At 42.1% G+C, this 12,893-nt stretch overlaps 2 protein-coding genes across 2 annotated transcripts in view; both read right to left on the reverse strand.

Annotated features, from left to right (window-relative positions):
• Nucleotides 1-12,893, reverse strand: part of LOC143305580 (uncharacterized) — a 369,432-nt gene that overhangs the window by 1,646 nt on the left and 354,893 nt on the right. The window lies entirely within an intron of this gene.
• LOC143305528 (uncharacterized) lies at nt 7,776-9,707 on the reverse strand. The gene is made up of 2 exons (XM_076689559.1): nt 9,692-9,707; nt 7,776-8,845 (listed from the first exon to the last, which is right to left on the reverse strand). Exons 1-2 carry the CDS (start codon nt 9,705-9,707, stop codon nt 7,776-7,778), a joined length of 1,086 nt encoding a protein of 361 aa, XP_076545674.1.

Raw genomic sequence — 12,893 nt, forward strand, 5'->3', positions numbered from 1 at the left:
AGTCCGACAAACTCAGTCATTATACACCCATTATTTTCATCCTTCATTAATCCTGGTACTTTTTTATTTACTCGTGGCATATTGTAAACATTGTCCTCGGTATAGTCGCTCGTGTCAAACCGATGTATATCGCGTTTCATTACATCGTATATGTCATCACATTCCAGTTCGTATATAAGACTGTCTGTGTCTGTGTATAATATTTTACAAAGATGTTTAAATTTCGGCCAAACATAATCATGATGGAATTCGTACAAACGTGTTTTTGATATATCCAGAATGCACATACCAACATAAATGGGTTTTCTAAATTTAATTTCCAACTTTCGCATCTCTATTGCAACCAAATGTTCCGAAAATATTGATCTGCTATGAAAATTTGGTTTTGCTATCAGGGCCTCAGCCCCGTATCTACCTTCCCATTTTGTAACTAATTTAACGTCTACATGATTTCTAACGTTCTCCATAGTTTTACCAAAGACTGCATTATTCATTAATTTAAATAATTCGTGCCATCTTGTTTGAACACGATCAAAAGGTTGGCATTGTCGCGAATTAAGTGTTTCGGTATTCTCGCGTAAATCTGACAGAGATAAAAACAGTCCACGCGCGAGTGCCTGCCCAAAGCGAAATATTCTCTTATCACGTCTTGCTTGTCGCATGCAACGTCATCGAATATAAACACCGAATCGGGCAGCGCCTCGTTCGGTGGCACGACTTCGGTATTATTTGAAAATGAAAAGTATCCGATTTCAGGAACGGTTGTCAAAATTCGTTCGAGATATTTGTACTTTGGTTGTTGCAATGATTTTGAGTATACATATACGTTATTGAATCTTACACTGATTACGACGTTCGTTTTACCGCAGTTCGATGGACCGCAAATTATACCACGTATCGTATTCGGCAAGAGGGGTCCGTGTCGTCGCCGACGATCGTCCATGCGTGTTGTCCTCTCGTCTACATCGAGAATAAGGATAGACAGGGGCTGCTTTGCGAAACGCATATCGTCTATATAATAACCATATATTTAATGATTCAACCTCTTTATAGGTTGCGGAAAAGCTGCTTGTCCGCGTCGTGAACGCGCTTTAGCCGCGGCCATAAACGAGCTTTAATCGCGATTAACCCTTTTTCTCCGCGGCGGCGACGGCGGGGCAGCGGCGCGCGCGGCGTTGGCGGGCACGCGGAATGCAATTCGTGACCGAGCCATCAAATACGCATCCAAGCAACAACGTGACCGAAAGTCTGTCTCGACGACGCTCGCTCAATCTGTATTAGATTGCACATCGACACGTGTCTACCTGTAAACATGGATTTCACCCTACCCCCCTCATGTTAACCGCGTCAGCAAGCCGTCAAAGAGGCATCCAAGCAAAACGTGACCAAAAGTCTGTCTCGACGATGCTCTCTCTATCTGTACCAGATTGCACATCGACACGTGTCTGCATGTAAACATGGATTTCGCCCTACTCCCTCGTGTCTTTGAAATAGAAGAACATTCCTTTGTATCTCCTACATTGGAATATGAAACATAAACGTTACACATACAATCGTTCTAGGTAAAACAACATTAAGACGCATAAAGTATATTTTTACTAAATAGATTTTATTATTTTACAGTAATGAACAAAATTAATAAATGATATTAAATGTTTCGTGTTTTAAGACAAATGTAATAATTTTTCTTTTTCGGTGGAGGTCCATCTATGTGCGTGTCATCCCCCGGCCGGTTATAATGTTCCATACACAGCTCTTCATCTTCCTCCTTCCTTTTTTTTAACCACCATTCTTTTAATATCGATACGTTTCTCATAGCACATGCTCCGTTGTGCGCGATGCATGCCATATGTTTATCCATCCATCCATCCTGAATATGCTGGCTCTTGGTTAGCAAATTCGGTAGATCGTCATCTTTGTTTAAAACCTCTATATTGATTGGACTGACTGAAGGATAAAGTTTCTTCAGCCATTTTTCTTTCTCAATGTCCTTGACGTATACAGATCCATGAATACTATTTTTCAAACACCCAGCGGCACACTCTTGAAGGCGTGAATACGGCACGGTACCATCGTCCCACTCAAAACCATGATGATTTTGTGTCAACCATTTTATTTGTCTTAATTCTGCTTTCGACAATTTTCTCTTAGCAAATGGAGGCGCAAAGATGAAACATTGTACACGATTCCCATTCTGGAAGATGGCAAATTCCTTTACGAATACCTCGTTCGTATCGCTTTTGAAGCCTTGAATGTCCACGAATGTTGGTACGGTCATTTTGATTAGTTGAATTTGTGGCGAAAAATGACTGGTTTTGCTGTGGAATGATCTCATATAAACCCTCTTCCACTTAAGAGAGTTTGCGCACTACATTGGTCAGTGGATTGTACTGCACGATACGATCGTGAATGATCAAACAGTAAGCGCTAGTATTTTCAGGAACGTTTTCACTACACTCAAAATCGATTCTTACATCGATTGTAGCGCTTTTTATCGATTCGTTCTGATGCGAGCAATCAATGACAACGAACGGGCCGTAGCCAAAAAAGAGTATTTTATCGTATAGAGCTCCGTCATCACCATTACTGCACATTGCTCCGTAATATGACTTTCTGAATTTTGCATACATGTCGTAAAGGACAGAGTATCTATTTTTATGAAAGTCAAGATTCAAATTGTCATACGGATATGAATCCGAATTTAAATACAATCGAAAATTGGTGAGTTTGCAGTCATCAAATTTGGTGATATGTCTATTGAGCCTATTTTTTTTATCCGTTTGTAATGCAAATATTACATATCGTGGTTTTTCTAATTGCGTAGCTGCTTTAATGCTCCATGTATGTTTAGTGGTTACTTGTAACATTGGATACTCGTATAAGTCCCAGGAACGGTAACTTATAATTATCGTTTGACCGTTTTCAAGGATGCGCAACAATGAAAGTTTGTGCCTTTCTTCGAGCGTGACATGTGGCATCCTCCACTGTACTTTGCATAGTTGCAGCGTGTATTTTGCACCATCTGTTCCAAAAACAGCGTTTTTGTCGTCTCGCGACCGAATCAGAATCAATTCATGATGCGCATTAATCACTATTCGTTTGTAATCTTCGCAGAAACCGAGCAGCATATTTAGAGGAACACAAAAGTCAAAGTAGCCTCCTGCATTGGGTATGTCTATCCAGCCAGCGTTTTAAAGCATTTTTGATCTTGTCGTTGTCGACGATACTTCATTTTTTATCATAGTTGTTATTCCAACGTTTTTACAACGATCAATCTCCACGCCGTTTAATTCATATCGAATTTCATCAAATATAAATGCTGCGCAATTCATTTCTAGTCCAACTGAAGTTCCTGCAACATTGTCATCGTTGAGAATGAGTTTTCCTTCGGCGTAAAGGTAACTCTCACTAGGAAACGTGTACAAATCTTGTTGTTGAATGGGAATTCGTATTTCATCATTGTTTCTGAACGTTGTATTGGCGTATGGGCTGTAATTATGTAATTCGGTCTTTGTAATTCGATCATCAGAAATCGGTAAACTGGCAATGTTCAATGGATCCATCATTTTCGTTTCTTAATCACAAAACCCAACGATTGCAGAAATTGCGCGTTTTTGTCGCTCAAATCTTGCGATGTGTTCAGTTTGGAGATATTGTCCTTACTAAATGATTGTAAAGAGTCATCACCGTTTAATACATGATTATCATTCCTGCAACCGTGGTAATTGCGGCTGCAAGTACAATTTGCGCGTTTGTGATTGAAGTTCTGGTTCCATCCATTTTCTAACGATCCTTTTAGCAACTCGTTCAACGGGGCGCCCAATAATGCATTCGGCGGATTGTTGATCGGTTAAGTTTTAACATCTGTGTACAACAGCATTATTTCTAGTAATGTTTGGCATAAGTGCTGCTTGTTCTCTTGAAAGGCTATTAAATGAATGGATATTTAACGTATATTAAACGGCCGCGTCGTCGGAGGGTTCGACGATGTGCTCTTGCGATGTGTCCGATTTGGATATATTTCCTCTACTGAATGATTGTATAATTGTCATCGTTTTTACATCATTATCCTTACTGCAGCTGTCGTAAAATGTTCAGCATGCCGTTCGTGCCGTTCAACGGCAAGCCGTTCGAGCCGTTCAGCGTGCCATTCGCGAGCCGTTCGAGCCGTTCGAGCCGGTCAACAGGCCATCGATTATGTTTATATTCATGTTATTTTTTGCACCGCCTAATATGAAGCCTCACTGTCACTTCTTCTCCACGGAAATTTATCAGATTATTGTTTTGATCGGTAATGCGTATACTAAGGTGATCAATGGCTCTCACGATAACTGGAAGATAAAGGACGTTCGTAGGACTTTCCGAAATTTTATATCCTGGCGGCACGCGCGGTGAAAACTCATGAATGGTGTAAACACATTGACCGTTGCTATACGCACCAGTTGTAATATTACATTCGATCCTCAACACATTTACTTTCATAATATTTACGGGTATATCCGACTCGTGCCATTGCCCCGGCGGTAATATGCGATATGTAGAAAACCCGAGAAGCGATCCTATATTATTTGGTTTGGTAAAATCGATTGTATAATCACTATATATTTCACTTTTCAAAGTGCTGTTAGTTGTACGAAATAAAATGATTTTTGTCTTGTCCATTATTTTCTCTTGCATGTATTTATTTAACGCTTCGAGTTCGTACGAACCATCCGGTATCGTAATCTCACCATCGGCATCAAAGTAAAATTTATTGTTTGTAAAGTCAACGTTCGGTATTGTGTTGAAAGCTTGAAAATCAACGAGTCCGAGTTCGTAATTATCATCCTTCAAGTCTATAGATGGAAAGTAATCAGTGCTAAGCACAGAATTTTTTCCGCTTAACGTAAACGTCAACGACATCTTTGTAACTGTGAACACTATGTGCATCGAAACTATTTTATACATTTCCAGCTAAAAAATGTAAGCAGAGTTGTCCGCATACACTCGTATTGAATTTTTGATACTGCGCGTGATTGTATAAAATCGTTACATGGTTTCCGAAGTAGTTTATTAACTCTGTCGGTGGCCTCAGATTTCCAAAAGAATCGAAATATTTAACACAATTACCTCGCTTTACGTAAGCTACCCAGTGTGTGCCAGGACCTTTCGATTTATCTAAATTCACGATACCGCATTCGTTTAAGAACGATTTAGAGGGCAAATTTGTACGCATGAAAACGCCTCGAAAATATGGAAAATTCAACTTTCGTGCAAAGTTATATAACTGCACATTTGTCATTGCGTCCTGTGGAAGCGTTACAATTTGCCGAAGCGCTTCTTTTTTTTTTTTTTTTTCTTTAATTCCTTTTCCCCGTTTATATGGTGCAAGGTAAAGTCCATGTCCTTCCATAACACGATTGTGCCGTTTCACTTCCTCCAGTGTTTTCCGTGCTGCAGATGCATCGTTGACTGCCTTGGCGATACCTGCTGCACCGCCCGCCACCGTGCCCAAAGCTGAAAGGCCTGCAAAAATAGGTACAAGTGCTGGAAGAAATCCCCCACGTTTTGCAACTGGAAGTTTGCGCAATTTCGTCTTCTTCTTCTTGTTACTTTTCCGCGGTGCCATTACTTTCTTATTTGGCTAACTCTTTGGCTAACAATATTCCAGCAACGCGCGCAGACAAAAGTGTTTTCCAATCTGGTGCGAATTCTTTTTGTGCTAATTCGAAGATCAAATGTGCATATGCACATCGTACGACTATCGTATAGGAAGTGAAATTTTTTCCTGGGATGTTTGGGTTTATATAGGTAGAGAGAGAAGTTGTAAATGATGCAATACATTATGATTTATTAAAGTATAATTTCTAACATAATTTGTAACATAATCCTTTTTTCTCTGTTAAGATGCTGCTGATGCAGCCGTTATTATTGCCTGAATACCTAAAGCTACTAATTCGCAATCAATAATTGAATTTGGATCATAAATATCAATTTCTTTGATATGCTGCACAACCTCTGCAAGCACTTTTACATCTCCGTATCCCCGAACTAATGCAACAAACTCTTTAAATTTTTGTTCCACCGAATACAGTTTATCATATAATGCATTATGCATTTCAACTATACAATCATTTAAAATTACCATTTTCTCAAATGTTTTTTTCATCATGCACATACACATATCATTGCTAATCAATTTAATTACTTTTTCACCATATAGCACTCCAAATTCAACACTTATATTATTAAAATTAATATTGTCGCGTGTATCTTTTGAATCGTCAAAGAAGCTGTATACGTTGTCTGCTTCGGCTACAATCAGCGACCATGTGACTATGCTCAGCTCCAGGCGGTTGTTTCGGCTGTCTGATAATACGAGTTGCGGGTAGAAATTGTCGCCAAGTATATTTATGCCGATTTCCAAATACTTTGTACAGGAATCCGTCAATGGATATTTTCGGCCCAAAATTCTGCATGATAATTGTGTTGCGATTCTAGAACAAATAAATACCGTTTAAGTATGTTATTAGAACAAATACCGACAGCGTTAGATGAAATGTGTTTCGAACACTTACTTCACGTCATTCTGATGTTTTGTCATTTTTTTGCGTGCCTCTTCTTCTTGAGTAGAACTTGCGGGGCGCTTCCTTTGGCAAAAAAACTCTTTGAAACTTTGAGAATACATATTTCACTTTTCACAATACAATCTCGCGAACGATGCACTTGCGGTGATGGTCAATTAGGTTTTGCGTATGCTTGAAACTTTAGCAAACCCCCTACCTTCTGTAGTCGAATTGCAGTGTCAGATTTGCTGCGTCAACAAAAAACTTATTTCCACGACGTAGAAAAAATCATTTCCAAGACGTAGAAAAAAGTGTGCAGGGTCTTAGGTCGTCTTCCGATAAGAAGAAATAGTTCAAGGTCATGGAGGACAGGAGTAGGATGTCATATTTCTGTTGACGGTGTCAAATTTCAGTTCAGGGATGTAGGGGAGCTTCGCTTGGTGGGGGTGTTTGGTATATAGTCCTGTTTGGTGAGTAGGATCGTCACTTTGTAATTCTCTCTTGCATTTCGTCCAGTTAAATAGCGAGTGTACTATGGATTTATTTCCGCCGATCCGGGATGTGGTCCGCTCTTGGGTACCTGATGGTTTTCCCTTTTTTTTCCTTTTTTTTTTTTTTAAGTGTGGTGTATTCCATTGCAGCGCGCGAACGGGGTATATACATTGTACCGTGGCCACATAAACATTAAATATTGCCTGGCCGTGCAACGGTTGCGAAAGGACTATCGTGGCTATATAAATGACCTCATGGATTGGGATGAGGACCGCGTCCTCGAGATTGCCCCTCTTTTTGAAGAGAAGCAGGCGCTGCACTACCCAGAAAAAGAGAGAGACCTTTATACTTATATATCCCAAATTCATCCTTAAGTTTATATATCTCCTTTTTTTCTGTTCTTATTATGTTTTATTATTATATATATATATTTCTTTCTCTCTTTTTAATATTGTTACACCTATATATATGTTTTTATTGGTTTTCTGAATAAACCTTCTTTTCTTTTTATTTTGACCTTGTTTGTATTCATTTATACGTGTTCCTTGTGTTCTTTCCTGAATTCCGAGATTTTAGTTTAGTTCTTCTAGTGTAAAGACTTGTATCTGCTTTTGCTTTATTGGTTGTGGTACCGGTGGTTTAACTGTAGGTGGTCGTAGTGGGACGGGTGGTAGCGCTCTCCATTTCAAAGTGTTTGGTTGTTCTATTTTTATTTCTTTTAATTCGATGTCCTCGTTTCTAGTTAGGTGTCTTTCCCTTGGAAGTCTTTCCCAGTAAGTATGTGATTGAGCTGAAGATGGCTCCCAGTAACAGTATGAACCATCCGTATACTGTGTGCAGCGTATATTCTCTTATAATCGTGTCGATTATTAGCTTGCAGATATGAATGATTATGAGAATCATTATTACTGCCGAACTAATTGAACCAAATTTGATGAATTTTTCCACGAATTTATTCCACGTATTTTCTGCGATATGTGATAGCGTGTTCTCCGTAAAAAGGTTGTTGATTAGTCCTCCTTGTACGCTTTCTTCTCCTAGCATGCCCCTCGCTATTGTGTTCAGCAAGGCTGATTTTTCTAGGGCGAACATGATGTACTGTTGGAGTTCTTGGAGGTCTTCTTGTGAATAAATTCCGCTTGATGCTAATGAATTTATTTCCTTGTATTCCCAGGAAATATTTGTATTAGGTTTTAGAATTCCTGGCTTTTGCGCTTTCCTTGGTGTTGGTGTTAGTGCTATCCAATTGTTGTTTAATTTGTAATATTGTGGAATAATTGTGTTACATTCTATTTGAGTTCCTGACTTCATTAATATATGTGTTTTCGGTGTTAGGAATCGTGTTTGGTTCCCGGAGGTTACTGGTAACTGCGTGTAGCATTTGTCTGTGTGAAGTAATTGTACTTCTTTTGGCGTGCATTTTATGATGTGTACCACCTCCCCTGCAATCCTAGCAATGTATCCCGGTTTTTCCATTAGATTATATGCAAATTCGTCTGGTGAATTATCGAATAGTATGTTGTTTTGTGTTCTTTTGTATATAATTAATCTTGGGTGTTCGGTTTTTGTTAATATTCTATTACAAGTTTTGATGTCTCCTTTCGCTGCTAGCGCGAATGAGATGTCGGTTGTTTCTATTGTGTATAATATTTCGCGATTGTTAGATGTTAGTTTTGTTACCAGACCTCGGTATAATACGTCGTATTTAGTTTTAAGACAATCTTCTCTCGGTAACGCTGACCAGAAGGTATGTCCCCCTTCCATATCGATACAATGTTCATCCGAAAATTTACAAATTGTTCCTGATGCTAAGCGTAATTTATCATTATTAAGACTAACTTGCGCGGTGTATTCTATTAGTGGAATTTTTATAAGGCCCTGTACATATATTTTATTCCATGTTCCGTAGCTATCGGAATAGGACGCTCCTGTACCCGAGCTCTCTATTGCATTTCCTGCAAGGCTTATTCCTACGGATTTCGTGGAGTTTACTTTTAAATTCGCGATTGTGTGAAAGTTGTCGTATCTAAATATTCCGGTATTGTGTATGGATTTACAATTTTCATGGCTTATGTCTAGAAGGTATTCTTGTATCGCGTTTTCTACTGGTACTAAGTGGCTGAACATTCCGCATCGAAAGATTGCGCGTTGGATCTCTATTTTGCATTGTATGATTGGGACCGTTCTGAATTACGCTAATTGTAGGAGCCGTATTGTTGTGTTGGTTATGCTAACGTCTGCATGGTGGAAGTCGCATTCTCCGGTGTCCAATAAAGAGTATGTCGATACGATCGGATTGGATGCGCCGCAATCAAACCCGATTATTGCTTGGCTAATTTTTAATGTGCTGATATAAATTAATAGAATTAACTTCATTGTCGGCTCTTTTCCTAGAAAGAAGACTTATGTTATTTCCTGTGCTGCTAAATGCTTCATTTGTTCGCGTGAACTGTTTTTGGCTTTCCTTTGTAATCGATTGTTATGTTATTGTTATCCCCTATTTTTAGTATTTCGTACGGCCCTAAATACCAATCTTTTTCGAATTTTCCCGGTTTGGGTTCCTTGAGTAACCATACTTTGTCTCCGATTTTAAATTCTACCGGTTTAATTCTACCGGTTCATTTTTGAGTCTATTAGATTTTCGCGTGCCATACTAGCTATATCTCTCATGTTTTTTATCAGATTTTCCAAATAATAGTTAAGTGTGGGTAGTTGTTCTGATTTCTTTAGAGGTTCAGTCGAAGGTAGCTGTTACGTCCCACCTTCAGGGTGGTTATTTCACTGTTACTATGTTCTGGGTTCTGCCGATCAAAACGCTAAAGCGTACCTTGACCTTCCTCGCAGGTAGTATAGGAGTACAGGATGGGGCGTTCAATAATTATAGATAGACATGTATGGGTCTTTCAATATATATATATTCTGTCTCTGTTGTTACATACCCTTCGCTGACTTCGGGTGTTGTTCGTCACTCGTTCGTGCTCGTATTCACTCGCTGGTCATTCACACTGGAGGTCTCGGTTTTCACTTGCTTCGCGGTTCGGACGATACACTAGACTCGCGACGCGTGGCTACGACTAGACCTTGGAGATACAAGCGGTTGGCGGTGGTCCTGCACAGCACACGGGTGCACTCCTGGACTTGGTCCAATTATGGGTCTGTTATTTCAGACCACGGGGATACACTCGTGTTGAACCGTCGGCCGAGCACTTCGTCGATGATCTTCCTGGTTTCGAGTAGCCTTACTCGCGGATCTACTGTGGGTCACGAACGGACAGAACTTCGGTCTTTCTTTACGCTATCGTGGAACTGCCCGTACCTGCGTTGCGCCGATAACTTAAACTCCCAAAAGAGGAGTAGGTCACGCTCTTTGCTTGCGAAAACGTGCAAGCAAAGGGTTTTCGCCATCGCATTCCGCGAGTTCCCCGATTTCGTATCGCGGGCGCCGCTAAGCGAGAAAACGCTGATGTTTCGCGGATTCCAGAACGAGACCTCCTTGGAATGGCGAAAGACGAAAATGGGTTATAACTAGGAACGTAACATCCCCCACGCTAGACACAAAATGCTCTCGAGAGGGTATTTTGTGTAAGCTGTGTTCGTCGTTCGCCACCCTCATGCGCTCACTCACACGTACATTTCCATGCATTCACAGAGTATATATATAATGGTGAAAAATTTGTACTGTAACAACGGAACTTCGCGAAAGCGACGCAGTCTGGAAACGTCCAGACGATTTCGAGAAAACCGACGATAGAGAATTGCGGGAGACAGGGGCGCGAGGCGCGAGCGGAGACGCGGAACGCGAGCGCGGAAAACGCCAAATTCATTCCTGACGACGAGATCGTTGATTTCGGCGACCGCGGATAGCAACGAGCGGATATAAAATAAGGGCTCGCGACGGCCTCGGTCTACTACGCCTGCTGTTAGCAGAGAGAAAGGACGAGGTAAGACCATCGGCCGCTCTTGGTCAGCAGGTTAGGGACTCCGGCAGGAGAGTACGGTGATAATACCTGGACGCCTGCCGGAGAAGAAAGAGAGAGAGATCCCGGTAGGAGAGTTCGGCGACAATTCCTGGACGCCTACCGGAAGAAGGGAGAGTACGGGAAACCTGTTCCTGGACGCTCGACCAACACGGAGAGTACGGCGATAATACCTGGACGCCTGTCGGTCGAGAGAATACAGAGCATCTCCTGGACGCCCTAGTAAAGTTAGCTTTCGAGACGCCCGGTCGATATGGAGAGTTCGGCGATAATACCTGGACGCCTATCGAACGGGAAAAGTATAAGCATGGCGCTCCTTGTAAAAAGCTTTGTACGAATAAATAAAAAGGAAAACTGTATCCTACACCCTGTAACCTCACCTAATCCAATAAATCCTATCTATTCAACAAATCTGGCGCCCAACGTGCTGGCCCTGAACCACGACCCATCCTCCTCACCGACGAACCTCCAGATGTCCACCTCCCAGCTTTCCGAAATCCTGGAATCCATCCAACGGACACGCTCGGTAGAGGAAGGAAGCTTCGCGAAATGTTCAGCACGCTTTGATGGGATCCAAAGCTACGCAAAGGTCATTGAATTTATAACGACGACCTCCATCTACAAAGACATTGAGCATATCTCCGACGAAAACGCTCTCCGTGGACTACCCTTGCTCCTGCAAGGACACGCGGCCACGTGGTGGAGAGGCGTCCAAACCACGGTACGAACCTGAAGAGAAGCTGTGGATCTGATACGCGCTACCTTCGCGCCTCGAAGACCCGCGTATCAGGTGTACACCGAGGTATTTCGCACCGCCCAAGATCCAAAGGTGCCCACCGACCTCTTCATCAGCAAGAAAAGAGCCCTTCTTGCGGAATTGCCAGAGCTGCCCACGGAAAGCGTCCAAATAGATATGCTGTACGGCCTTCTACGCTTTCACCTACGCGAACGGATTTCGAGGGAATCCATCACGTCTTTCACCGACCTCGTGAACCGCGCAAGGGAAATTGAAAAACTGGAAAAAGCGGCCCAGCAGCAAAATCTAGAGGAACGACCCGTGAAGAAGGATCAACGATGGAAGGAACGGTCACGATGCGGAATATGCCGGAAATTCGGGCATAGTACACTGGAGTGTAGACACCGGAAGTTCCAAGCCCCCGCGAAATCCACGGGAAACACCACACTCAAAACCAACGCCAGCGACGAGACTTCACGACCACCCTTGAAATGTTATGGCTGCGGCAAACCAGGCTTCGTAAGAAGTAAATGCCCGGATTGTAATAAGAGGACAACATCATCGACACAGGCGGCTTTCTGCTCGGTAAACACCCCGGACCAGCCAAGAACACGACCAACGGTAACGGTAACCACCGCAGGTGAAAAAGGTCATGCCTATTTCGATACCGGAGCCAAGTGTTGCGTGGCGAGTCAGAGCCTCTTCGCAGTACTCAGGAAGAAAGGACTGACCTTTTCACATAAGAGCATGCAAGTTGCATTGGCCGACGGAAACCCACGTATCCGGGAAGTCCTGGTTACGAAAGTAGACGTGGACCTGGAAGGACGAACAATTCCAACCCAGTTCATCATCCTACCCAACAGCAAGGACAATCGTCACTCTTGGGGGTAGATTTCTTGGAAGATGCTGGGATCATTATCAACACTCCGCAACGAAGCTGGCATTTTATCGAAGACCCTAAACAGGAGTACGACTATCGAGGGGAAACCAACGAGACAGAAGGAGACTCGACCCCGAGCATCACATGCTTCGTGGCAAAGACACCAAACGGGTTACAAACATACCTGGAGGAAGTCTCGCAAGAATTTCCACCGCCACCAGCCCTATTAAGCCCGATAGGAAGCCCGCGAAAACGCACGAGGG

This window comes from Osmia lignaria, chromosome 8 (genome assembly GCF_051020975.1).
Source record: "Osmia lignaria lignaria isolate PbOS001 chromosome 8, iyOsmLign1, whole genome shotgun sequence".
NCBI lineage: Eukaryota > Metazoa > Arthropoda > Insecta > Hymenoptera > Megachilidae > Osmia > Osmia lignaria.